General features: G+C 55.8%; 1 protein-coding gene across 16 annotated transcripts in view; it reads left to right on the plus strand.

Moving 5' to 3' along the window:
- Window positions 1-27,558, plus strand: part of PXN (paxillin) — a 43,934-nt gene that overhangs the window by 13,440 nt on the left and 2,936 nt on the right. The window contains exons 2-15 of one of the 16 annotated variants that reach the window (XM_082417408.1): window positions 16,805-16,905; window positions 18,386-18,612; window positions 18,904-19,019; window positions 19,419-19,555; window positions 19,649-19,850; window positions 20,685-20,820; window positions 22,254-23,129; window positions 24,311-24,589; window positions 24,815-25,129; window positions 25,770-25,871; window positions 26,129-26,299; window positions 26,420-26,593; window positions 27,156-27,237; window positions 27,378-27,526. In XM_082417408.1, the coding sequence (XP_082273534.1) occupies window positions 19,462-19,555; window positions 19,649-19,850; window positions 20,685-20,820; window positions 22,254-23,129; window positions 24,311-24,589; window positions 24,815-25,129; window positions 25,770-25,871; window positions 26,129-26,299; window positions 26,420-26,593; window positions 27,156-27,237; window positions 27,378-27,526 (2,580 nt within the window). In that variant the 5' untranslated portion in view covers window positions 16,805-16,905; window positions 18,386-18,612; window positions 18,904-19,019; window positions 19,419-19,461. Of the gene's footprint in view, window positions 1-5,503; window positions 5,527-16,804; window positions 16,906-18,109; window positions 18,131-18,385; window positions 18,613-18,903; window positions 19,020-19,418; window positions 19,556-19,648; window positions 19,851-20,684; window positions 20,821-22,253; window positions 23,130-24,310; window positions 24,590-24,814; window positions 25,130-25,769; window positions 25,872-26,128; window positions 26,300-26,419; window positions 26,594-27,155; window positions 27,238-27,377; window positions 27,527-27,558 lie in introns of those variants that run through there. The other 15 variants (XM_082417409.1, XM_082417395.1, XM_082417396.1 and 12 more) reach the window with 15 other exon arrangements.

Raw genomic sequence — 27,558 nt, forward strand, 5'->3', positions numbered from 1 at the left:
ACCATATTTTTTTTTCCTCACAACAACCCTTTGAAGTAGGTATTCTTATAGATGCAGATGCTAAAGCACGAAGAGGGTAAGTGACTTGCCTGAAGTGAATCGCTGGTAAGTGGCTGAGCTGGGGTTGGAATCCAGAGAGTGCTGTAAGCCACTGTCCCATACAGCCCCCTTTGATTCCTGTAGACTGTTCTGATTCCCACTCACAGATGCCACTGGGGAGGAAGGAGGCGAGGGGGACAGGCTGGTGTGTGTGCATGTGTGTATTTCGTGTGTGTGTGTGTGTGTGTGTGTGTGTGTATCACAGTGTACTCGGGAGTGTAGTGATTGAGGAAACGATCAAACAGATGCATGGCGGGTGTGAACACTGCCCTCCCACCCAGATTTGTTAGGGAGTGAAAACCACTGGGAATATAGTGTCAGTTGGTGTGTCTCCCTCCGCTCTGGGCGAGGTCTGTGGGCCCAGCAAAAAGAGGGGAGCCTTTCTTGCTCCTTGGTGTCCCCCAGCCACTTCTGCTTCAGCCCTCTGTGGGTTCTCTGTCCTGCTGCTCTACAACTTTCCGGTTATTTGCTTATATCTTCCTTCGGCTTCCTTTTGAAAGTTTTTTTTTTCTCAATTACTGACCCTTGTCAATTAGAGAGTTGAACTCTCCAGCTACAATTGTGGATTTGTCTTTCTTTCCTATCATTTCTGTCGATTTTAGCTCTATCTGGTTTGAAGCTCAGTTATTGGATGTGTATGTGTTTAGGACTATTACATGTTCATGACGAATTGACTTTTTATCATTATGAAGTGTCTTTCTTTATCTCTAATAATATTCCTGTCTGGAAGTCCACATCATGTGATTTTCACAGAACCACTCCAGCTTTCTTGATATTAGTGTGAGTGTGGTATATTTTTCTCCATTGTTTTATACGTATCAGACTGGTAGGAACTGTTTATCTGTGTCTTTATATTTAAAGTGTTTTTCATAGACAGCTTATTTTGAATCTTGCATTTTTATCCAGTCTGACAATCTCTACCTTTTAATTGAAGTGTATAGACCTTCTAACATTTAAAGTAATTATCAACACAATTGGGTGTAAGTTTACCATCTTGCCACTTGTTTTCTGTTTCTACCATTTGTTCTTTATTCTTTCTTCTTTTCCTGCCTTCTTTTGGATTCATGGCGTATCTTTTAAGATTCCATTTTATCTCCACTGTTGGCTTATTTGGCTATACTTCATTGGTTTATTTTCTTTTCACGGTTGCTGTATGGTTTACAGGTTTAACTTAACACAGTCTACCTTCAAATCATAAACCACTTCACATATAATGTAAGAACCTTACAACGGTATAGATATTTCCATTCTCCCCTCCCGTCTTTTGTGTTATTGTTGTCATAAATCTTACTTCTACTTATATTATAAAACCCACACTATGTTGCTAGGCTTTTACATTTACCCACAAATTTACTATTTCTGGAGCTCTTTGTTCCTTTGTAAAAAGGGCTTTTTTTAAGTCTAACGAAATTAACAAAAATGTTTGCAAAACATTATTTTTTTCCCTTCCTCTCTCTTTCAGTTTCTCATCCAAAAACTTGTCGTCCTCTTTCTTTTCCTGGCGAGTTTCCCCTGCCTGTGGAGCTTCCCTCTGCATCGCTAATCCACGCGTGCTTTTTGGCTGTCTCATCTGTGGCTCGGTGGTGATAATCAATGATGCTACCAGCTGCTCCAACTACAGAGCCCCATGGCTGGTGTTGCTAACACATTCCAGTGGTCCAAGGTTCAGAAAATCCACACATTCCAGCTCCCATCTCCTGCTCCTCTGCCCCACAGGGAGAGGTGTGACAGGATCCGATCCACAGGATGCTGGGGCTGCATTTCTCCCTGTTCCTCCTTGCCCTCCTCCTCCCCCTCCAGTGCCAAGTGAAAGTGCCACCAGCCCCAGGGCCTGGCTGCCCGGGTACCAGATTCCCGCCAGCTGCCTCTCTCTTGTGAGCCAGCCCCCTTCCCTGACCTGCCCTCTCCCACCCACAGAGGAAGCCAGACAGGCCACACAGTGAGTTGAAACCTTAAGTACCCACCAGGGGCTGCTCTGCTCAGGCCACAAAGTCTTGTGCAGTGTTCCTTTGATTTTTTTTTTTTTTTCTTTAAAGGGCAGGAGTGGTGCCGGTTGGGGAGGTAACTAGATCGCAGTAGAGGGAAATTTCCTGGGATAGAAGAGGAGGGAGGGCTTGGGCCCTGTGCTTATGTGTTGCTCGCCCACATGGTGCTTGGCATGTATTGAGCACTCACGGAAGCCCGGAGTGGCGTGGACTGCAGTGGTGAGCAGGTCTCGGCAACAGATGGGCTTGGTGGGGCTGGGCTCTGATCGATGCAAGGAGGTAAAGATGGATGGAGACAGACTCCCTGCCCTTAATGAGCTGTCACAGGCTGGTGGGACAGAGGCACTCAGGCAGACAGTTCCTACTGGTTTGATATGTGCTCTCACAGGGGATGTGCACGGTGCTTTGGGAACTCAAAGGAAAGGGACCTGGAACCCTGTGCCAGGAATGTGGTCAGGGAGGGCTTCCTGGAGGAAATGGTACCCTAAGCTGACTCTTTGATGTGTGTTTATTTTAACTGGAGTCTTGACATTTAGAAAAGCCCCACACTTTCATCCTTTATATAAATCTTAAGGATTTCCATAGTAAGATTTTGGGAATCTCTTACAGAAGATGCTGTAAAACCTGTACATTGTGGTGTATCTGTCCCTAAATAAGTGTTGTCTTCTCCCTTTCAGTGTTGCTATAAACATTGTCACCCGTGTAGCATATGTTTGACTTTTTTTTTTTTTTTTTTTGGCCACGCCATGCAGCATGAGGGATCTTAGTTCCCCAACCAGGGCTCGAACCCGTACCCCCTGCATCGGGAGCATGGAGTCGTAACCACTGGAGTGCCAGGGAAGTCCCCAAACTACCTTAATTTATGTGTGTTTCCTCATTGTAAGCAGGCTTGTCTTCCTATCTGGATTTTTTTGTGTATATGTGTTCTACCAATTAACTACTTTTGCAGTTTTAATCCTGTATTATTTCTACTTTGTTTTGTGTAAAAGGGGAAAAATAAAAAAGCTGGAATCCCCGCCCCCTCCAAAATATTTATTTTCCATAATAAGATTTGGAAATCTCTTACAGAAGAGACACCCCGCCCCCCCCAGCATAGAAACCACACGTTCCTATTTATTTAGGTAGGTAGAACGGATCCTTTTTATCCTCATGTTGCAGAAGAGGAAACTGAACTGTGATGAGTCTCAAGGGATAAGAAAGGATTTAGCCTGGAAAAGAAGATAGGAGAGTGGACGGCACAGCATGTGCAAAGGCCCGGAGGGAGGAGGCCTTTTGTGTGTATGTGCTAATAAGTTCATGGACTCTGCTGTGGCACCGTGTGTTGTCCCAGCTGGGATCTTACAAACTCATCAAACTTAGCCTGAGCGACAAGGCCACGGACAGTCGCTAGCCTTTGTTTCCCAAGTGGAATGACCTTTTTGGGTGGCCTCGGTATGGCAGTTGAGGTGGGGCCAGCCTCTGGGGCTTCTGTTATCCTCCAGTCAGGTGTTGAGCTCTGTCGGTGCAAATTCTTCCCCGGCTCAGCTGGGGTGGAGCCCTGGGCCAGTTCTGAAGGGCATTTCCACAAGAGTTTGGGGCCTGAGATTGTGTCCTGGGCCCGCCGGCCCCAGTGGTGAGCCTGTGTGCTTGTGTGACAGGAAGGACCTGGTTCCTGTGATAACACGCTTGACTTTACCCCTCTTCCGGAGGGGGGCTGTCAGGGGATGGAGGCAGCTTTGTATCTGGATTTCAGGGCTGGACTTGGGCACCGCGGGAGTGGGCGGAGAGAGGGGTGAGCACTCTGAGAATTCTGGAGCTGGCTGCATGCAGTTTACAGCTTCCCCACACCCGGGCCAGAGCACACAGGAGTGGCAGCACTGTATCGTTCCCCAAACCTCTGCTTCCTGGGCCCTGGAGAGATTCAGAGGTGGCTTGGCCAGGGGAAAAGAAAGGCCCCTGGGCTCGGGTAGCCCCATGGCTCTGCCTGTCTGGATCACTGCCCTTGTCACCCTGACTCTCCTGTGCGCCTTCTTCCCCGAGGCCTTGCTTCTCCTCCCACCTGCCCTATCTCATCTGGTGGATGTTCCGTCCTCCCTTAGGAAACAAACGTGGGAGGCATCCTGTACTCCTCTGTCTTCATAGCCACTCAATTACCAGGTCTCCTTGATTTCGCCTAGTTTTATTTAGAGCATTGTGACTCTTGGGCCGCCTCTGGTCAAGCCCCGCCTCCCTCCCGGCTCCCCTGCACACACTGATGTAAAATGCAAGCCTGGTCCTGCCGTTCCCTCCCCCACAGTTTGCCCTTGTAAGTCCAGACTCCACAGCAGGTCCTGCGCTCCTCTTCCCCCAAGCTGGGACTTGTGCTCTGAGCTCCAACCCCCTCTGTCTGCCAGGCTGTGTCTCACCTCTGCCTCTGTGCCTTCCTGTGCCTGGAAAAAACCTCTGCTCTCTCCCCCTGGCCCAGATTATGACAGTCTCCCACTAGTTAGCGCTCTGTGGGGACAGATACTGTTTTGTTTTATCACTTTTTTTTTGGCCGAGCCGTGTGGCACGAGGAATCTTAGTTCCCTGACCAGGGATTGAACCCATGCCCCTGCAGTGGAAGCACGGAGTCTTAACCACTGGACCACCGGGGGAGTCCCCAGACATTGTATTTTTGTCACCTCTGTGCCCAGCATGGTGTTTGTAGACATTATCGGGGCCACCGAGGGTAAAGGTGAGGCGGCACCCAGGGAGGGGGATGGAAGGACAGGGGGAGGCAGGTCCTGGGGAATTCCCCCATCCCTATGATGTTAGAGGCAGTTATCATACCCAGTCTACAGATGTAGGAACTGAGCTCAAAGAGGTGCAGTGCCAGCAAGTGGCGGAGCTGGGACTTAGAAGTTTTCCAACTACAAAAGCCACACTGCATTTCCTTGCAAACTCACGTACTTGCTGAGGCCGGTGGGTGTTGTGAATGGTTGGAGTGGGCCAAAAAGAAAGGGCGTTAGATTTCATGCTACAGCCAGTGGTGTCCCTGCAGGTAAGTAGACCCGTATTGCTAGCTCTTCTGACTGCTCCTGGGAAGCCAGACAATCTGGCTTTCATATGAAATCTCTCAATTTATTAAGACTAACTCAAATTTCTTTTAAAAGCACAAACAGGGACCTCCACTGCAGGGGGCCAGGGGGCATGGGTTCGATCCTTGGTCGGTTCGATCCCTGGTCGGGGAACTAAGATCCCGCGGCCAATAAAAACCCCACAAACACATCCAGGGAGTTGTGTGGTGGGATGCAGCCTGCAGGCCTAGGGCTGGTGGCGTCTGCCATATTCTCTGTTGCCTCCTTTAACCCCCCCCTCCCCGGGTCCTGCTGCCTCTAGAATCCCCTCTGGAAGAAGAATCAGAGTTCATTACTTGAAAGAGCTCTTGGAAGATTATCTGGGCCAACCCTTAGCCATGTGTGGTTCTTATTTCACCAGAAAGGTAGGTAGGCGTGGGCAAGTAAGGAACTGTAAATTCTGCCTCTCCGGGAGTCTGTGCTCCTGGGCCTGAGCGGCTGGGCTCAGCCCCACTGCCCCACCCCCAGTGGCTGCTGGCACTTCCTGCTGTCGGCCATTGCACACTGAACTGCCCTTGGCTCTAAGGGTGGCACCACCCCTGGGATCTTCCCTCAGAGGACCTGGAGGCCAGGCCAGAGCGCCATGGCTGCGCTTTGAGCCTGGGTTTTGAAGTTTGTCCCTCTCACGTGGAAACAGGAGTCTTTGTTCACAGCCAGTGAGACTTGACTCCTCTCGTCCCAGCTCCTACCTCAACTACGTGTGGGGTAGGACAGTGGAGTGGGGGGGCCAGGCACAACCCCGCCCCCGACTCCCTGCAAGGGACAGGGCCCACGGAGGGAGACCTCACAGTTCGGGATACAACAGGGAGGGGTGGATGGGGACAGAGACTTGCACTTTTTTTTTTAAGTTTTTTTTTTTTATTGAAGTATAGTTGATTTACAGTGTTTCAGGTGTATAGCAAAATGATTCAGTTATATATATTTTCTTTTTCAGATTCTTTTCCATAATAGGTTATTATAAGATATTGAATATAGTTCCCTGTGCTGTACAGTATGTCCTTGTTTATCTCTTTTATATATAGTAGTGTGGATCTGTTAATCCCAAATTCCAAATTTATCCCTCCCCTGCTTTCTCCTCTGGTACCCATAAGGAGACTTGCACTTTAAAAAAAAAAAAAAATTATTTATTTATTTATTTATTTATTTATTTATGGCTGTATTGGGTCTTCGTTGCTGCACGTGGGCTTTCTCTAGTTGTGGTGAGGGGGGGCTTGGGGGGGTACCTCTCTTGCCATCTGTCCTGGCTCTGCTGGGTCGGATTCCCAAGAGCTCCAGATGTCTCATCCAATAAAACCCAAAGTAGGGCTGAGATGGATACTCCCCCCGCCCCCCCGGCCAATCTCCTGATGTAACCAGCTGGGCATGGTGGAGGGAGGCCAGCCATGCCAAGCCAAGCTGAGCCCTGGGACCTTCTCTGCCACGTGAGCCCTGGGGCACAGACCACCCTGTTCGGTTCTTCCGTAAGGCTTGGCATCTGCTTGGCTCTCTGCTTCAGTTCTGGGGCTGTTAGGCTTCTAGCTGGCGGACTACAGGGTCTTATTTTGGTTCTCTTCCCACCCCGTCCTCCTCCTCTGTACCTTGATGTCCCTACATGTGAGCCCTGCCAGCGAGACTGACAGTCCCTGGGTGCTTTTTCTTTCAGGCAAGTCTTTCCCTCCTTTTTTTCTCTTGTGGTTTCCCAGTGTGACTCTTGTTACCCAAAGTCGTGAGGACTGGCCTCCACCTGCTCCCTCCCTGTCCAGGAACAGGCCGAATTCCCAGTGCAGAGAGTCAGCGAGGATATGGGCTTCCAGAGAAATTTGTCCTGACCTCCTCAGGAAATGGCTGGAGGCATCTCTCCTTTGTAGATCAGCGACGCCATCCCACCAGGGCCTGTGTGGGGAGCTTGGGAAGGACTGGGACAAGACTTGGGGCTCCTCCCTTACTCAGGAGGTACCAACAGTCAGTCAGGCAGCCCGAGAATTTTGTCTTACCCCAAACCAAGCAGGTGGCTTCCAAACTTGTGAAACTGGGAAGACCAGGGCTGGATGGCATAGATACTTCTAGGGAAGTGAAAGTGTAATTGAGGGTCAACTGGGGGCCACTGGCCCTGGCTCTTTCTTGCCCCCTCTGCCCCTTCTTCTCTGCTCTTGACTATCTCAGATAGTGGTTCCAACTGTGTTCTGCAGTGTCATACCCTCCAGATGACACTCGTGACAGAGAAGGATCATGAGCTGCCCATCCTTCTTCTGGAGGGTGCTGCCTGGGGTTCTGAGCACCTTCCAGCTCTTTCTCTCCCTCAGGAAAGCATGTTGGAACACATGTGGGTGGGCTGACAGTCATGAACCCACTTCAGCTTATTTTCAAACAGCGAAAGCAAATAAATAGGAAATGTCCACACTTTATGATCCTTAGCTTAGGACAGGTGGTGGCACACCTCAGGCTTATTGGTCGTACATCATGCGAGAGATTCTTTGTCCCTCCCTCATTTGGCTGTTTGGTGCCTTCAGTGGAGCCTTGACTGCCAGTCTGTCCCCTGATGATTCTCTTGCCACCTCTGCTTGATTATGGTGGAGGCTGGGGAGCCACTGTGCTCCAGAACAATGGCCCAGGCTCCTCAATCTGTGCAGATAAGAAGAGGGCGGAGGTCAGTGCCTGGGGCAGCCCCATCTTGCATCATGCTGTTTGGATGGGCAACAGAGTGGAAAACACTCTTGCAAGTAGACCTACCAGGCAACGAGTTAGCCTAGAACATGGAGCTCCCCGTGCCACCACTAGGGGCTCATCTGTGGCACAGGGCCCTGCCTGAGGGGCAAAGACAAGAAGGGAGGCCCAGAGCAAGGGCCCCAGCAGAGGCCGGGGTGGAGGGGCACCCCAGTGGCCAGCCTTCTTGGATTGCTCCAGGGGCTCTGGAGACTGGTGCTTTGGAAACGGAGAGTGTGGAGAGTGGTGACAGGCAGAATGAGGGACAGCTGCTGACAGCGATGTTCCTCTCCCAGTGGGGTGTCATGGAAAGAACATGGGTGAGCTCTGCAGTCAGGCAGAGCTGTCCTCGTGGGGGTGGGGGACTCTGCCCGGCTGCAGAGCGTACTCATCACACATCTCTGAGCCTCTTTGTCCTGATCTATAAAATGGGGTTGTGAGGCCTGCACGTTTCCCCGTGCCCCCCTGTCTGAGCTTCTTTCTGGTCACGCGACCCTGTCTTTGGGTTCCTTTGTGGCACTCTGCAGGGCTCAGAGCCTCAGTGGCAGGAGCAAAGGCTGCTCTGCCCTGGGCTTGCTCTGGGAGGTCAGAGACTGAGAGCTCCTTCTATTGCCAAGATTCCAGGTTCAACGCCACAGGGCTCTCGGACAGCAGTGACTTCCCAGCAGGTGGCAGAGCTGGCATAGGGCTGGGGGGTGTTGGAGCCCTGTAACTTTTCGCTGTCGCCTCTGTCCTTGCTAGGGAGTGAGTCGGAGGCTTCTGGGCTCAGCTGATGTTCTCTGAGGAGGACTTGGAATGAACCCAAGGAACAGAGGGATGAGGTCAGTGGTTTGCTCAGCAAGGAGGCCCGAGTTAGTGACAGACCTGTCACAGCTCCCAAGATTCCTGGCCGCAGTCCCTGGCTCCGCCTCCTCCCCCTCCCATCCTTAGGGAGATGAAAATCGGCAATGATGCGATGATGCGATGATGCGGGTTTCTTTACCGAGTGTCTCTTTGTGTCACAGTGGGAGGCCCAGGAGGCTCTCCCCAGCCGTGGTGGTTTTCGCATACTTTTTCATTGATTACTCACCCTGTGCTCTATGAGCTATCTGAGTAACTAAAGCCCAGAATTGCCACCCAGGCTGGTGAGTGGTGTGGATTTGAACCTGTCCCCCTCTCTACTTGGAGGCCCGTTCTTTCCACTCGGCCACGCTGCCATGCAGGCTGGGATGCCAGGAGGGGTGTAGAGAGAGCTGTGTGATTGTCCCAGCTCCCAACGCCGCGTGGGAAGACAGATCTATGGTATGGACAGGATGGCTTTGTGGGGCTGCTTAAATGTCACCTAAGCCCCCATGTGCATGTGCAAAAGGTCTCTCTGAAGCCTCAGTTCTTATCTTACAATTCATTTGCATTTTGCACCTAACTCCATAAAGTAGCCTTTTAATTTAATGCAGTGATTTCAATGTCTTGCTTCTGAGTCAGTTTGATCCTCAGAAGGTGTCCTGGGTTTACCTGTGCCCCTGGCCTCCACGCTCCCCCTGGGGGTGTGGATATCCCTGTAGATGAAGGGGGTGGGAGGCATGTTCAGTGCTATGAATAAAGGCACTTTGCTGGGGAAAGGGAAGAGGGGGCCCAATTTGGCCAGCGAGGCACGTTGCAGTGGGCGGGCCGAGAAGGTAAAGGCCAGTCAGGGCTGTATTCTGAGAGGCTCAAGACCAGAACGCCAACCCCAGGGGTTCCGATCTCGTTCTGTAGGCAGAGAGGGTCATGGTGGCTGAGTATTCTGACTCTCTTTTGCTTGGCAAACGTCCAGTCACTGCCCGAGAAGCTCATGAGGGTATTCGTGCTGTGGATCTAGCAAGGGGGGAGGAGGTTCCTGCCCTCAGAGGGCAAGCGGTCTAGTGGACGCGCACAGAAGGGGTGAGGTTTCAAGTTCACACTGCTGGCGTCTGCTGCAAGGGTTAGAATGGGGGAGCGCAGAGCAGGCGCTGCCAGGGAGTTCGAGAAGGGGCCGAGCGTGGATTCGGATGCCAGTCTAAGTTGTTGGCTTCCTGTGACAGAAAGGGAGGCAAGTAAAGGGGAGAGGCCCCGTGAAGGAAGAACTGATGGTACTTGGTGACAGTGACATGTGGGGAGCTGGAAGAGGGCCCCAGGATATCACAGGTGCTATAGGAGAACCGGGGAAGGCCGGCAAGAGAGAGTGCGGTCAGGAAATGGCCTAGCTGCCGGAGATGGGGAAGAACGGACCTGTCCTGTGGCCACCGTGAGCCATGTTCATTAGTCAGAGCTTGACTGGTCAAGAGGGGGTAAGTAGTGCTATGAAATCCACAAACATCGGGAAAAGACTACAGCTCATTCCTGGAACAGGCCAACTTTTGAACTTTCTGTTTGGGTCTCTGTAGGGCGGATGACTCACTTCTAAGCCCCTCCTAACCTCTGTTGATGATTAGCAGGGGTGAGAGGCCCCCGGAGCCGCCCTGCTCCACAACAGACCGACTTGCCACAAAGAGCCCAGATTGCAGGAATGGATTGGGTGGATTTGGAATAGCTGAGAAAAATTCCAGCCCCTGAGCCGCCTGGGTTCGAGGCTGTCTATCTTGTTGTATGTAAATCCACGTTTTACCCTTTGAAGGAACTGCGGGGTGGGCCTGGAGTTGGACCCTAGACACGACCTTAAAAGAGTCCAGAGTCTCTGGGTGACCCGAAGAGGTGATGAAATCTGACCAATGAAATGCGTCCACGGGGTTCTGGGCCCTCTGGGGGAGGGTGGGGCCCGCTGATCCTGGACCCAGAGACGAGTTATTTACAACAGAAACGAGACTCCGCTGTCCAGTCAGCCTGGACCTGCTGCTGTGCCCGTCTTGGGGAGGGGGTGGAGGTGTGCAAAGTATACCTGGGCGGCTTCTCCCACCTGTTGCTGCTTAACCTGCTGGAGCCCCATCAGATGGGGAAGTCGCCGTGGCCCAGGGCCTGGTCACTGGGGGGTCCTGTGTGGGTGCCCAGTGCAGCTGGGGCCTGGCACAGTTGGGCTTCTGCCTGGAGCTCGGCGTGACCTCTGGAGTTGCCTTTCTGCCTTTATTCTCTCGTGTCTCTGGTTACCTGTGCTCTGTGACCTTGGGCGCCAGCCAGGCACCCAGTAAAGAGAGCCAACCTGCCTACACACTCATGTTGTGTCAGCCCCTGCAAGGAAGGGCAGACAGGAAACCGCCCTCCTAAGGCATGTGGGAAGCCCAGGCAAGAAACGCCTTCTCCAAAGGGCCGCCTCCCACCTCTCCGAGCAGCATCTTGGAAGACTCCTGGCCGTCTCCCCTGGTTTCCTGTGTGTCACCCCCAGCCCACACTTCCTTCAGGGCTGAGAGTAAAATGGCAGTTCCTGTTGAGTGAGGCATGAGTCAGCGAAGGAGAACGGTGGCTGAGTCTTCATAACCTCCAGGCACGGCTATTAAATATTTAAATGACACTACAGTATTGATTGTTTCTCCTCCATCCCCTTAGGGAGAGCAGTTCGCTGTCTGGGATTCAGATAATAGCAATATCTTGGATTTAGACAAACTCCGAAGAGCTCCAGAAAGGTTCTGTGTAAATTTCACCCGAAATTATGTTATCTCCTCCTCAGGGCTTGCTATCAGGCATGGGAACAAATTGGGTTCTGCCCGTTTTACAGCTAGAGAAGATGCCCGACCCGATGACAGGCACCCAGCAGGCTGGGCCTGGAATCACAGCATCCTGGCACTGGCTACTTTCTCTGTTCACGGCTCCTTCCCCATCTTCCTCGTTCTCACAGTCCCGCTGTCATTCAGCCATTCATTCTACCTGCTGGGGATATGGCATCAAGCAAGATAGACAGGGCCCCTTCATTCTTGGAGAGGAGGCAGTCAGTTGGCAAGAACCCAGATTGGCAGGGGAGGCCCCTTCAGGAGATCGAGTTCCTAGTCAGTGGCCAGGCCCCGGGTCCCCGGGCTGGGTAGTGCAGAGCAGATCTGGCCTAAATTGTAGATTGGCCCTTACTGTTCACAGATCTGTCTTTCCTCCCAGGACAGTTATCAGGATAAATATACCCGGCTCCCCATTCCTGGGGAGTTACTCACCATGTAAAAGTGCCCTGCTGCCCTGGATTAGATTACCTCTGCTCTAACTGCTCATGTGCTCAGGGCTGGGGGAGGGGGAGACCCGCCTTCTCGTCCTGCTCTCCTTCCTAATCTGGAAGAGTCTCAGCAAAGGGGCTGAGATGAGACCATCCCCGTAGAGGGGAGCCGGTCCTGCTGTTTACACAGCTCCTTCCTTAGGAAGGGCCGAGCCCCGCTCACTGCTTATGTACTGAGCTTGGGCAGCTGTAAGGAGGCTGGGCAGCTTCTCCTCTGACACTTGAGGCCACCAGGGCTGCGCAGGTGGTCAGCAGGGGGGCCGAAACCTCTCTTGCCCACAGTTCTGAACCCAGTAGGGTAGGCAAGCTGAAAGGCTGGGTTTTTCCAGGTCTGGTGGGGAAGGGACTCACCAAGCTGCTGCTGTCTCTGTGAGAGTCTGGGTCTCACCATAAATGGAGGGAATGGACAGTTGGCCCTGGCCTGGGAAGGCCTTGTGCAATGGCAGTCCCTTATGGCTGTGCTAGAGCTCTCAGGGCAGTGTTTGCTACACCTTCCTTCTGCTTCTCAGCTCCCAAGGAAACACCTGCCTCGGCCGTGAAAGCTGAGTTACATTGGCCTGCAGAACAAAGGTGGGTGAGCTGAGTCTTGTTCTTATTGTGGGCGTCTTCTAGGCTAGGTATCAAGAATATAAGGCACGTCAAGCTGGGGCCTTCCTGGTGGCCAAAGGACCCTACCTCTTTTAGATCAGCCTAGCGCTGGTGTGGCAGGGGAGCCTGTGAACTCTGGGATGGGATGATGCCCCACATGTACCTGCCCCATCATGAAGATCTGCTGGGCAGGCTTCTCCATGGTGACTTTGTTTTCCCCAGGATGGTGCTCCTAACTGATGATCTAGGATTGCAACATCCTTTGCCTTCAGGATGTTGAAGCGCTTTTCTCCTTCCCCTCCAGGGCTAACCATCTCTCTGGGAGGGATCTCCATCTACTGAGTGTGTGCTCTATTCCAGGGACTGTGCTAAAGCAGGCACTTTATATCCACTCTCTTGTGTAATCCTTACTCCTGTGAGTAAGGTGGTGGAATTCCCATTGGACAGACAAGAAAACCGAGGTACAAGAGCAGTTAAGCAGCCTGGACGGGCAACTTGGCCACAGAGCAGAGTTTGTGTGACTCAGAATTCCCCTGTATGAGTTCTAACATCTCGTGTCCTCAGAGCCTGGGAGGGAGAATGAAATCTGTAACCGTGCCCCCCCAACCGCCGCCACCACATTTGAGGGATCCTGGATGGCCCTTTATCTCACTCTCTTTAGCGTCCATCCAGCTCTAGGCCTCTGATCTTTTTTTTTTTTTTTTTTTTAATTTTTATTTATTATTTATTTATTATGTTTATTTTTGGCTGTGTTGGGTCTTCGTTTCTGTGTGAGGGCTTTCTCCAGTTGCAGCGAGCGGGGGGCCACTCTTCATCGCGGTGCGCGGGCCTCTCACTATCGCGGCCTCTCTTGTTGCGGAGCAGAGGCTCCAGACGCTCAGGCTCAGTAGTTGTGGCTCACGGGCCCAGTTGCTCCGCGGCATGTGGGATCTTCCCAGACCAGGGCTCGAACCCGTGTCCCCTGCATTGGCAGGCAGATTCTCAACCACTGCGCCACCAGGGAAGCCCATAGGCCTCTGATCTTGATAGTCTTTAATCACATACTAAGAAGTTGCCGGGCTTGGGTAGGAGGAAGCCGGGCTTGTGAAAGAGGCTTGACTTGTCTATATACTCCAGTTCGGAGTGGAGGTGGAGGTGGTTAGTTGATTCTCTTTAACTTATTATTGGGTGCCATGTGTCTGTGGGTCAGCCCAGGTCCCCAAGCCTCAGTCTGGCGGAGATCCCCTATGTTGGGGATGGGAGGGCGCCTGGGGCTCCCTCTGTCCTGGGTGCCTTGAGCTGGTCTGGGAATATGAGGGGCGCAGCTGCAGCATTTGCCCTGGAATGCAGCCCGACCGGCCCCCGAGTCTCCTCCCTCCCAGCGCAGAGAGCCTGGACACCTGAGTCTTAACCCCCTCAGGGCTGCAGAGCCAGCGGCTCCCCCCACCACCTCCCGTCCTCAGGATTGTGCTCGGCTGGTGGTTGCTGGGGCCCAGGGAAGGGCCTTTCACCTTGTCCTGGCCCCGTGCGCTGTGCCCACCTGCCCGCTTGCCCCTGGGCAGCCTCTCAGTGGAAGCCACAGCCCCTCTGAGTGGCTGCTTAGGTGCAGCCACTGGGCACTGGAAGCTAGGGCATGTGTCTGTCTCTTGTGTCACTCTTGAGTCACGCCTTCAAATGATGTGTGATGCAGGCACGGCCCAGAGGCTTGGCCCCCCGGCGCCGTTGTGCTCCTCCTCACAGCCTGCACCGTCCCTCCAGCTCAGTCAGGCATTCCCTGGCACTGAAACTTTCCCGGTGCACCCATGGCCGGCTGGGGGCTCCCGGGTCTTCCCCAGCTCTAAAATTCCGTGATTGCATGAGGTTACCTTCGGTTACTCCCCGTGGCGGAGAGCCGATGGGCCGATAGCTCCCTCTGGCGGGCAGCGGAGGACGGTCCGCACCCCTTTGCTGCCAGGGCACAACAAGCTGGTTGCCTCTGGTGGACTGGAAACTGTGCATTAACTCCCCCGTCCCCAGTTTCGAAAGGAGAACTCTCCCTCTCCACACATACACTGGATAGACTCCCAGAGACCTGGGCTTTCCCTCTTCTTGGATGGAAGTGACAGAGCCTGCATCCACTGGTCTGGAGAGGCAAAACGCTTGCAGAATCTAGGGTGATTTCCTCCAGAAAGGGGCTGGGAAGCCCCAGAGAGAGCTCTTTCCCCAGGGTGACTAGGGTGGTCCTAGTCACTCTGACTTGTTCTGGTGGTCTCAGGCCTGGACCCAGAAGCTTAGTGGAGCGATGCTGAGGAAGTCTGAGGCCTTCCTTAGGCTGAATGAGTGAGCCCTGACTGCTTACTGCTTCTGTGTGTATGGAAGCCATCCTCCAAACATGTGGGAGAGAGGGTGTGTTCCAGCGGCACCATTTTCTCTGACACCTTCTTCGGGGTATGTGTAGAAGGAATCCTGAGCCTGCCCCTAGGGTATTCAGAGCTGGCACCAGGCAGTAACTAGCTGAAAACTGGGGACCTTCCCCCCCCACCCCCGCCCCCGCTGTGGACTGCAAGTGGACTCCATCTGCCACCTCTGTTTACTCAGGCTGGGGAGGAGTTTGCTGAGCTTGCAAGGAGACTTTGGCCCATCACCATTTTGCAGCCTGTGGGAAGATAGCAGGCCTCGGCACCCATAGGAATCCAAAGTAGAGGCCAGCGAGTACTCCTCCGTGCCTCCTGTATTCCTGGCTCTCACCTGAGGCGCGTGTGAGGGGTTTGGTGGGACAGTGGCACCAAGTCCTGTCTATCACAGAGCAAAGACCAAGGATGGAGAGAGAGGAGGAAGCTACACCGCAGCACCGGTGGCTGTGCGTGTCCTAACTCTCACTCAGACACAAGTTTGGACAGTGGTGTGCCTCCGCTCTCTGACATCCACAAATGTTTCACTCTGTTTTTGGGGTGTTTTAAAAAAGATTTATTATTTATTTTATTCATTTTTGGCTGTGTTGGATCTTAGTTGAGGCATGCGGGATCTTTCTTTGCGGCGCGCGGGCTTCTCTCTAGTTGCGGCATGCGGGTTTTCTCTCTCTAGTTGTGGTGCGCAGACTCCAGGGCGCGTGGGCTCTGTAGTTTGCGGCACGTGGGCTCTCTAGTTGAGGCGCACGAACTGAGTAGTTGTGGCACGCGGGCTTAATTGCCCCGCGGCATGTGGGATCTTAGTTCTCTGACCAGGGATCGAACCCACGTCCCCTGCATTGTAAGGTGGATTCGCTACCACTGGACCACCAGGGAAGTCCCCAAATGTTTCCCTTTGAATGTTACTTTATTACTTTGCTTTTGCTTTTCTCTTCAAGGTTGCCCTTTTCTTGTCTTGCCCAGATCCTACCCATAGAGGACTTAGGAGAAGTCAGCACTTTGCAACCCAACCTGACCTCCTTGGAGGAAAATCTTTTTCTGAATTTCACAAAGCAAATGAGATGTGGTGTTTGCAGCTTCCCGTGTACTATAGCATCTGCTATCCCATATAAACCTCACGCCAGTGCTGTGAGGTGGGGAGCTACGTGATTTGCTCTGTGGCTGTGGGTAGTGTAGAGGAGCTGGGACTGAACTCAGGTCTGGCTCGACTCCACAGATCTTTTGTCTCCACCCCCCAGGACTGGTCCTTTTGACCAACAGATGTATCTGTGTTGAAAAGAGCCTGTTTAAATCATAAACCAGAATCCGTCCACAAACCAATGAGCCAGACTTGGAGTCAGGTCATGAGTGAGGTGGGAGAAGGTGTTTGGTGCAGAGGCTGGTGGTGTCCCTGGCTCAGAAGGTTTGACGAGGAAGCTTAACCATCTGTCTTTTATTGAGTGGAGCCCAAGAGACCCGAGTTCAGGTCCCAGTGGTGTCACTTCAGCCAGCTCAGGCAGTGTGGAGATGTGCCTCTGCCTCTCTGAACCTCAGTTTTGCCATCTGTGCTAGTGGTATCGTGAGGAGGAAGAGAGGTGACACAGGTGAAACTCCTGGCACCTGGTGGGCATTCAATCATGGCAGCTGCCCTTGTTACCCCTACTGGACTTGCACGTGTTGGGGGCTGGCTCTGCCCATGATGGAGAAGGAGGGACCCCCAACCCTCCTGCTGGCTTGGGCCCAGAGGAAGCCAGGACGCCTTGTGAAGCCAAGGCAGCAGGTGTGGCCGTGGAGAGGCCACTGGGATTGGCCCTGGACACTGGTTCCTTTTCCACTGTTACCTAGACACACAGACTCCCTCTAGTTCCGGTTTGCTAGAGATAGGAAATCAAACTTCTTCCAAAGGACCTGGAGGAGTCGGGGGCTGCAGGAACTGACCTTCCTTGGAAGTCAGAGACATCCCGGGCCTTGGAACAAGCTTCTGATCAGCTGGGTAGGAGCCTGGGGTAGGTGCTGCCAGCCTTGGGGGTAGGACATCAGGGCACGTAGCTGGGAGGTGTGGGCCCACAGACCCAGGCCCTGGGTGAGGCCCTTGCTTCTTTCTTACTTCCTTTGAGCAGGGGTGGGGTTGGGGACAGGGCCACCAGGAAGGATCAGACTGGCAGCCCTCAGAGCTTGGGCCCCGTCATTCAGGAAGTTGTACTGTTTAAATCTGGCACCATCTTGTGATCACAGCAGCCTCTTGCAGGGCAGATTTTTCGGGTTTGGGGCCTCTGAGGAGTCAGTCCTGTCACTTACTGGCTTTGTTATTTGGGGCCAGTCCCATCACCTCTTGAAGCCAGTTTCTCCGTCTGTAAAGGGAGGGTGAGAATTCCAACTTCATGGGGTATTAGGAGGATTAACTGAGACCACGTATGCAACGTGCCCAACACGGTGCCTGTTAACTAGTAAACGGCCATGATCCAGCCATTGCTTTCTGGTGATTATTATCACAAGGGCCAGGGACCGAGTTCCCCCACTGCAGCAGGCCAGCAGTGGGGGGAGAGTGAAATAGTCCGTGGCACAGCAGGAACGAGGGCATGGCATGCAGGGCCAGGCTGTGGGGCTGTTGAGGGTCCCAGGAGGGCAGGATCAGCAGCTCCTGCCCCCACTCCTCCAGCTGTACCCTTCTGGTCTGGGGACTGGGGAGATGCAGGGCCCCCTGTGGGCTGCCTAGTGCCAGGGTAATGGAAGCTTGCACTTGTGGGCTGATTCGGCTCCCTTGCTGCTGTTAAAAGCAGAATAGTTGGGCCCTGGAGCCTCTGGGGCCAGGCTGCTTGCCAGGCTTCCGCAGAAACAGCCTACAGAGCAGTCCTGCCCCTCTCTGCTGACGGTGGGTGAGGGGGGTGAACACTGCACCAGCCTTGTCCCTCACACTCCTCACCGGCAGCCCCGAGACTCGGGAGGAGCTTGGAGCCTGAGGTTCGGCTTCTACCTGGTCAGGAGGGCAGGTACCACCCCAGGGGCCCCTCCAGGCTGGGGGCTGAGCGGGCTTAAGCTCTTGGAAATTAAGTGGGACCTGGCAGTGCCCAGGCCCCTCCCTGTGACGTGGGGCTCCTCCCGCCCGTTCTCTCCGCCTTGCCCTGCGGAGTCAGAGTGCGGGTTCCAGGCAGGCATTTCTGACTCCCGGCCGGCCAGCCAGCCAGCTGCACAGCCCTGTCGGGAGGGAACGCAGGTGCCCGGCTCCCAGAGGTAGGAGAGCCCTCAGGGTGGCCCCGGGAGCCTCCAGAGAACCTTCTTCTTGGCTGGGGAGAAGAGCTTTGGGAGCTGTTCTTAGGCTGGTCTGGGCTGGTACCTTCCTGACCTGAGGCTGGTCATTTCTCCCATGGGCGGGGCAGGTGCTCAGAAGTCATTAACTCTTGGGTGTAGGCAGGGAGGGCGCTGCCACTGGAGACTTAGTCCCCAGGATCCGTTTTCTTACCCGGTCCCCGCGCCTTCTCTCTGCAGACGCCCTGCTGGCAGACTTGGAGTCCACGACCTCCCACATCTCCAAACGGCCTGTGTTCTTGTCTGAGGAGACCCCCTACTCGTACCCAACAGGAAACCACACATACCAGGAGATTGCCGTGCCACCCCCTGTCCCTCCACCCCCGTCCAGCGAGGCCCTCAATGGCACAGTCCTTGACCCCTTAGACCAGTGGCAGCCCAGCACCTCCCGATTCATCCACCAGCAGGTAAGGTGGGGACAGGGGCTCGGAAGTCAGCTTCAGGGCACAAGGAGCTTGTCTGGCAGTGGCTCGGAGAGCCAGCGATCAGGGAAGTGGGGAGAAGAGGCAGGAAACGTCTGGCTCTCCCCACCCGCCGCTGCCACGTGAGGGGGCAGTGACCAAGTGTTAATCACCTGTCTCCTGGTCAGAGTGTGGAAACTCCCTGGTGAGACTGGCTGTGAGCAGGAGCCTTCCGGGGGTGACTCGGGCTGTTCCTTTTCCTCCCCGGGGAGGCTCTGAGCACTGTCCTTCCTGCAGCCTCCATCCCCGTCCCCCGTGTACGGCTCCAGTGCTAAAACTTCCAGTGCCTCCAACCCCCAGGACGGCATCGGCCTTCCGTGTCCCCGAGCCGGCGAGGAAGAGCACGTGTACAGGTACTGCCCAGCTCCTCCCCCTGCTTGGGAATCCTGCGCATCGGTGGGCAGAGGCCACTGAGGCCACGGACAGGCACGGCACAGCGCTGGAGGGGAGGGGGATTCTGCCTCAGGGGTCACTGGGTTAGACGGCAGAAGGCCTCTCAACTGGCCCGGTGGCCTTATCTGCCGTCACCTTGCAGCAGCTGGGCTGGCTCTCACATCGCCCTGCGTTGAGGAAGGTTCAGCAGCTGAAGCAAGACTTCCTTCCTCCCCTCTTCTTGCCACATCACTTCCCCGCTCTCCGTCCTCTGGCCGGTGGAGACGCTGTATCCCCTCTGCCTTATTCTCCTTGAGGATTTGGGGGCTGCCAGAGCTGGAGAGCGTCTCTCACCGAGGTCTTCCCTTTGCCTCTCAAAGCTTCCCCAACAAGCAGAAGTCAGCTGAGCCTTCACCCACCGTCATGAGCTCCTCCTTGGGCAGCAACCTTTCTGAACTCGACCGCCTGCTGCTGGAGCTGAACGCCGTGCAGCATAACCCCCCAGGCTTCCCTGCAGGTAGGACTAGGTCAGGCCCACCAGGCCCACCTGCTGGCCTCGATCCCTGCAGGGCTCAGGGCTGAGCAGCTTTTCTCTTTTCCTTCTCCCAAGATGAGGCCAACTCAAGCCCCCCACTGCCTGGGGCTCTGAGCCCCCACTACGGCATCCCAGAGAATAACAGCCCGCTGGGTGTCAAAGCTGGGTCACTGACCAAAGAGAAGCCCAAGCGGAACGGAGGCCGGGGCCTGGAGGACGTGCGGCCCAGCGTGGAGAGTCTCTTGGATGAGCTGGAGAGCTCTGTGCCCAGCCCCGTGTGAGTCTCCACTGGGCCCTCCCAGGCAGGGGAAGGTCTCGCCCAGCCCGTCCCGTGCTCCAGGGTCTGCCGTCTCATCCCCAGTGTCACCCGTTCCCTCTGAAGTGCCTGTTGTTTGCCAGGCCCTGCACCAGGCCTTGGGGGATGGTGGCGAGTCACGCAGACACCACGCCTGCCTTCAACGAGCCACTATCCATCAGGAAGGACAGACACTGTGCACGCTGAGGGCACCCGTAGCCCAGCAGCTGTCAGCACAGGCTTTGGAGCCACACAATAGGGTTCACATCTTGGCTGTGCACTTTCTAAGTGTTGTCTTTCAAGCCTTTGTTTTCCCATCTGTAGAATGGGATAAGGGGAAATGGGATAAGGGGGATAAGATCACCTACCTCAGTAGGGGTGAGACCCAATAACACACGTAAAGCACGTGCACACAGGACCCATGGTAAGTGTCTACCGAGTCTTATCTCTCCTTGGTGTTACTGTGTTGTTGGAACAACCTCACATGTACGTGCAGTGTTGTGGAGGATACACAGGATGCTGGGGCTTGTTGAACAGGCAGGCTTGGACTTGGTCTTCTTGGGAAAGGTGCCATTTGAGCTTCCCTCGCCTCTCTCCCATCAGCTCACCTCAGTGCTCTGTCCTGCTGGCTGACAGCAGCCCCTTCCAACGATGGGTCCCCAGGAGAGACTGGGAGCTGGTGGGCTTCCCTGGGGTTGGGGGTGGCAGGACCCCAGTGTCAGAGCTGAGTTGTTGATCCCCTGGAGAGGGGAGGGACATGCTGGGGGTGCACGGGCTGGCCTCTGGGGTCCCCGCTGATGCCATGCCTGCGTGCAGCCCCGCCATCACTGTGAACCAGGGCGAGATGAGCAGCCCCCAGCGAGTCACCTCCAGCCAGCAGCAGACACGCATCTCCGCCTCTTCTGCCACCAGGGAGCTGGACGAGCTGATGGCCTCGCTGTCGGATTTTAAGGTGCCCTGAGGTCCCTCTTTCCTGCCCTGGCCCCTCAGAACCCCCATCCTTCCCCTCCTGTACCTCAGCATGAGTAGCTGGAACTTGGCCCCTCCGTGTTTGGGTGCCTCGCCCGGAGCCCGGGACCCCGCAGGCAGTGCCCTGGCCTTGCCAGGATAGGGGGGAGGGAGGGCCAGGCCGGCCACGTGGGGACTGAGCTGCCTCTCAGCCTGTGAAGGCAGGACGTGCTCAGCAGGACATTCCTTCCTCCCTGGGTGCTCTCAGCTCCCAGCCACCCAGGCGAGGGATCAGGAGGCTGGGACAAAGGACCCTGTGTCGATGGCTGCTCTTGGTAGGGGAGGGGGTGCTCTGCTGGGCCGCGTGGGATCCTGTGCCGAGAGGTCATTTGCCCTGGAGCCCCATCTCCCACGCTGGCTGGCTGTCCTCAACACATCCTTTCTTTCTGCCTCTGGCTCCTGAATCCACAGGCCTCTTTCGCCATCCTCCTTCCATCCTCCATGCGCCTCTGAGTCCCCACAAGTTCTCTCTGGGAAACCTCACCCATCAGGCTACTGGGCCAGTCCTGCATGAGGCGCCCCATCCCCTCCCCGCTGGGCCTCCCCAGGCCTTCCAGACCCGAGGTGTTTTATTTAGAGGATGCAGTGCTTTGATGGGGACTGATGGTGACTGAACTCGCCAACAGTTGCTCACTCCACCCTTCCACGGGGGCATGGCTTAGGGAATCGGAGGAGGGGAGCCGGCTCTTGGCCCCATTGGTGCCTCCAAACCTCCCTTCGGCTGGGGTTTCACGGAGGTGGGGGATGGGAGCGGCCTGGGCTTGTGGCCCTCATGTGCCAGTGATTCTGAGTGGCCACAGTCAGGAGCAAGTACATTGGACTCAGGAGTTGGCCCGAGGGAGCCCTGCCCCAGCACCCTTTAGGCTGTGCTGCTTTTCTGAGATCCCTTGAGAAGCTGCGCTGGTTCTCACTGTGCCCCTGGAGCAAGGTCTCGGGGGATGTAGGAGAGCTGGGATTGTCTGGGAGAGACAGAGCCGAGAGCTGCCTGTGGCTGCCTGTCCCTTGATTGGTGCCTGGGCTGACCTCCCCGTGCTCCACCTCGCCTTAGCTTTTTCTCCCTCATCCGTACTCGGATTGGCGGGGGGCGGTGCCCGACAGGCATGGCTCAGAAGCTGCTTTCTGCTGCCTGGGTTTGATGGGAGCCAGGGATATGAAGCCCAGGAAAACCTTTCTGGGGGCTGGGTCTTCTTCCAGGGCCAGTCCTCATGCCTCAGCTTCACCACCACCTTGGTCTTGTCAGTGTAGACGGTCTGGTCAGTGTAGACGGGGCCTCTCAGAGCCCTGAGGCCCAGCCTGCCCCTTGCAGTGAGCTTCCTTCCTCATCTCTCCCATCTCTCTCTCCTCTCCCCTCTGTCTTTTGTCTTTCTCCTCCTCCAGACCAGCTCCTCTGCTGTGGCCTTGAGCTCCCCAAGGCTGCTGCCCAACTCAGCTCCATCCCCACACCACATACTTTCTCCTCCTCCTCCTCCTCCTGGGCCCTCTGTATTCCTGCCACCCCCTAGGAAACCCTCCCCTCGAGGCCACGGCCACACCCTGGAGGTCCTCTGCACTGAGGACAATGTGGCCCCCAGCTGGCTTGATTTGGCTGGCCTTGGGGAGATGCCTGACACCCCCAACTCAAGGTCTCCCTCCACGGAGAGTTCTTTGGGGCCACTGGGTGCAGAGAGCCAGGCTAGCGTTTGGAGGGACCCACCAAACGCTAGCCTGGTGAGTGAGCTCTCCAGGGTGCCTCCCGGCCACGCTCTACCCCACGCTGGGTGCACAGGTCCCCAGGAGGCTGGGGAACCCCAAGTGCTGTCGGCCAACCCTTTGTGCCCGGGAGAGGCCGTGGCTGCCACATGGGAGTGGCCGTGGGCTCTGGAGGCACTTAGGCCTGAGTTCCCCCGGGGAGCTATGCCCAGCTTCCAGGAAGTAATCGAGCCAGCCGCCATGGCTGTGGACCGTCAGGCTATCTTCCCGGATACCTGGAGTCTCACGAAGGCACGTGGACAGCAGAAGGAGAGGGCAAGGCCAGAGCCAGGGAAGCCAGAGAGCAGATGCCCTGCCCCAGTTGAGGAGGAGCAGTTAGGTGGAGAGACGCCCACGGTGGGCAGCCTGGTCAGGCCAGCCCAGGGGCCCGAGACCCCCAGGAGGCCAGAGGGCACCACCGAAGCCGCTGCAGAGGCCAGGAGGGAACGGCCAGAACTTCCACAGGCTGTGGTCGTGGACACATCCAACACCACGGAGAGGATTTCCACCTCTGGCCAGGCAGGCGTGAGCTCGCACGGCTGCTAGGCATGGCCCCGGCAGGCCGCACGTGGACCACGCCTGGCTAATTGCATGCAGCCTCCCACTCTGCGCATGTTTGCTTGGGCAGCCGATTCCGAGATGCCGTGGCCTGAGACCCTGACAACCAGCACTGGGCAGTGGGCTCTGTGGGGCCGGCGGAGCTCCCTGGGCCCTGGAATTTCTCTTAGTGGCACCCTGCCTCTTGCTTGATTAAGGCTTTTTCCTTCAGATGAGCTTCCCCTGACATCCTGATGGGATGTGTGTGGAGTGGTGAAAAGCATGGGCTTGGGAACCAGATAGAACTGAATACAAACCACACCTCCAACACTTGCTCCCTGGGTGACCTTGGGCAACGCCCCCACCGGCCTCAGTTTTCTCTTCTTTAAAATGAGGGTAATAGACCATTTCCCCCAGAGTTGTCCAGAGGATTAAATGAAGTAATGCCTGGAAAGTGCTTAGAAAGAACATAGCACACGGTCCCCCAGTAAGCCGTGGCTGACGTTAACGGTTATTATTCGCTTCTTGATTAAAATTTTAGGCCCTTTTCAAAAACAAAGTAAAATAAAACAACAACAAAAATAACCAAACCAGGACTTCCTTGGCAGTCCAGTGGTTAAGACTCCACGCTCCCAATGCAGGGGGCACGGGTTTGATCCCTGGTCGAGGAACTAAGATCCCGCATGACACACGGTGCGGCCAAAAAAAAAAAAAATAACCAAACTGCTAGAAACAAGTAGGTTATAATGTAAACAAGGAAAAAAAAAATCCTGGTTGAAGGATTTACTGTAAGGAAAGACCGCATTTTTTCTACTACGAATCAAAAAAAGGAAGGGAGGGAGGGAGGAAGGGAAATTCTTATGCCCTTTCAAGAATGTCCACTTACATTCTTTCAAATAATTCTTGTAATAACCCTGTAAGGCAGCTGAGAAAATACCGTTACCCCATTTCAAGGATGGAGAAGCTGAGGCCTTGGAAGTGAAGTGTCTTACCCAAGGTCAGGGCTGCCTTGGAGGGAGTCTGCTCTGCCCCCTGCCTCCACCCTAGCTCAGCTTGGCTCTTCTCTGGTGGTGTGGTCCTGCCCACCCCTCCTGGGGGCTCTTGAGTGTGGACTGAGCAGCATCTGCTGAGCCCAGAGTGGCCTGTGACAGCTTCCCTCCCCCCCTCAGATCCGCTCCATGATCAGGAGGAGCCGGGAGACCGGCCACGCTCACCCCATGTCCCGGGAGCCCTCCCCTCGTCGCCGGCTGGACCCCGCCACCCTGAGCAGGACCCCGTCCCAGGAGCGGCTCATCGCGGAGCTGCAGGGTCGGCTGGGCATCCAGCCGGAGGTGGAGGAGGCCGAGGGGGCCACGGGGGCCTCTGCCGAGGACTGGCTGACCGAGGGCGTCGTCATCACTGTGCAGCCGTGTGGGAGGCGGGCTAGGGGGCAGCTGGTAGAGAAGGTAGTGAGTAGGTGCCCAGGGCTGGGCCAGGGCGGAGGTCCTCCAGTTCTTCCCCAGCAGCGGCCAGAGGGGAAGTTTGGCGTGTGGGGGGGTCCTGCATCCCGTGGCCTTGTGAGGCCAGCCTCACTCTTGGTGCCAGAGTGGGAGGGCCCCAGGGAGCCCCTGCTTGCTGAGCTGATGTTTCCTCCGCCGTTGCCTTCATCTCTCTCCCTCTCTTCTTCCTCCCAGGTTGTCTTCCCTCCTGGCTCTCCCATTCCCCTGAGAAGAACCTTCTCTGTTCTGCCTTCTCCTCCTCCTCCCAGCCCTTTGCTCCAGCATCGCAAAGACGCCTCGGCCAGCAGCTCTTCTCCCCGGCCCAGCCCACCCACCTCCTCCACCCTGGGGCCCTCGGCTCTTCCTCGAGGTCCCCTCGGGGTCCAGAGTGCTGGGGCGGGGCCACGGGAAGACGGTGTGCAGGGCCCCACCCCGCCCACTCCTGCGCCCCACTCTGTGAGGTCCATGGGCTGCCAGACCGACGAGGACCCACTCTTCCCCCCGATGCAGGCAGGCCTCCCGGGGCCCTGACGCCAGCCCTGCCTGTCCCTGTCCTTACGCTCGAGTGGTGTTCCCACCCTGCACACACACACCCACTCTGTTCCTCCATCCACAAGCCCTGCATGGTACTGTGGTCCTTCCTGAGACCTGGCCTTGACCCTGGACCCTCGCTTAGCCTGATGTCCACGCTCTCACCCCCGAGACGTCAGCTGCCCTCTTTCTTCCCCGTGGGGCCTCCCCTCTGCCTGCCCCTTCTGCCGCCCCTTGGTCCTGCCCCCGGCTCCATCTGAGGAAGCCATTCCCAGAAGGAAAACCAAAACCTATTCCCCCCCTTCAGATCCAGACCCAGTACCTGGCGAGGCCTCCTTGCTCTCCGGCCCCATCACTTCCCCTCCCTAAGTCCTGCACCTTTTGGTTGGCTTACCTCTCTCTCCCTCTTCATCTCTCCCTGGGCCTCTCTCTCGTGGTTGTTTTTCTCTAGACTTTTTCTCCTGATTTTGGTACTGCTAGTAGGGGAAAAAAAAAATCCATCCTTTTATTTCATCCTAAAGTCCTTTTTGTGAAATGGTCCGATGACAAGGTCTCTTATTCTTTCTTCCTTAATTAAAAAAAAAAAAAATTCTTATTCTTGTTTCCTCCCCTATCTAAGATCCAGGGCCTGGAACAAAGAGCGGACGGAGAGCTGTGCTGGGCGGCCGGCTGGCCTCCGAACGGCAGCCAGAGCAGCCCTGAAGGGCAGGACGAGGGAGGGGTCAGTGCCAAGGCTGGGGCTTAATGTCCTGCTTGCCGTGTGTTCCCAGGGCTCGGTCAGGCCCACCGTGAGCCCCTCTGACACCAGAATGTCTTGCAGATGCCACTCCCACCTTGAGGGCTTCTGAAGCCCCTGGAGGGGCTGCACTTCCTGCCTCCATCAGCCCGTCTGTCCAGGAGAGGGGAGAGCCCCTGGTGCTGCGAACCCCATCCCCAAGGCCCGGATGTCCTCACCTGCCCTCTCCCCTCTCTCCACAGTTCATGGCCCAGGGGAAGACAGGGAGCAGCTCTCCCCCGGGAGGGCCCCCAAAGCCTGGGAGCCAGCTTGACAGCATGCTGGGGAGCCTGCAGTCTGACCTGAACAAACTGGGGGTCGCCACAGTCGCCAAGGGGGTCTGCGGGGCCTGCAAGAAACCCATCGCGGGGCAGGTGATGATGGGGGGGTGGGGCAGGGGAGGGAGCGGCAGGTGGGCACGGGACCTTGGCTTCTCTGGGAGGGTGCTTTGTGGCAGACCTGGGTCCTGAACCATATCCTGCCTCCCTCCTCAGGTCGTGACCGCCATGGGGAAGACGTGGCACCCAGAACACTTCGTCTGCACCCACTGCCAGGAGGAGATCGGATCCCGGAACTTCTTTGAGCGGGATGGACAGCCCTACTGTGAAAAGGACTATCACAACCTCTTCTCTCCGCGCTGCTACTACTGCAACGGGCCCATCCTGGATGTGAGTTCCTGGGTGCAGGTGGTGCCACCTGAGGCTCAGAGAGGTCACATTACATGGCCGAGCTCACACTGCTAGGAAACTGGGATTCACACTCAGGCCGGATGCACGGCTCGTCCTAATGCACATTAAGCAGCGCTACCTCTCATCCCCGATTCCCTTCTGCTGAGACTCCCAGAGGTTAGGAGCCCTGCCCAGGTAAATGGAGTGGAGTGTGGGCTCCCTCACTCTCCTGCTGTGTGATGTTAGGGAAACGTCTAGACTCTCTGAGCCTAAGTTTCTTCCCTTATAAAATGGGAGTCACAATAGAACCTATGATCTCAACTGCACATGAGGATTAAAGGAGACAGAGTGTGCCTGGCATATCACATCCTTCAATAAGTCGGAATTCTCAGTGGTATTCAGAGCACGGTTGGGAGAGACCCCCATCTTGGGAGTGTTATACTCTTTCCTTGGCTGGGGCTGGGGGCGGGGGCAGAAGGACGGCCTTGCCTGTGGTTCTCAGCTGTGGGATCTGTCCAGTGGGGCAGCTGCTCAGCTCTGGTCCCACACTTTGCTTTCACAGAAAGTGGTGACAGCCCTTGACCGGACGTGGCACCCCGAGCACTTCTTCTGTGCCCAGTGTGGAGCCTTCTTTGGGCCTGAAGGTACTGAGCGGTACCTTCTCGCTCGCTGTCGCCCGGAGCACTGGGGAGGCGTGGGCATGGTGGGAGACCTTGCTGAGGCTGGAGTCAGGGTGGCTCCTCCTCTGGAGGCCTCATCTGCCCCCCACACCCCCCCTCCTCAGGGTTCCACGAGAAAGACGGCAAGGCCTACTGCCGGAAGGATTACTTTGACATGTTCGCCCCCAAGTGTGGCGGCTGCGCCCGAGCCATCCTGGAGAACTACATCTCGGCCCTCAACACCCTGTGGCATCCTGAGTGCTTTGTGTGTCGGGTAAGGGGCCCCCAGCCCTCCTCTGGAGGGGG

This window comes from Balaenoptera physalus (genome assembly GCF_965194825.1).
Source record: "Balaenoptera physalus genome assembly, chromosome: 12".
Classification (NCBI taxonomy): domain Eukaryota; kingdom Metazoa; phylum Chordata; class Mammalia; order Artiodactyla; family Balaenopteridae; genus Balaenoptera; species Balaenoptera physalus.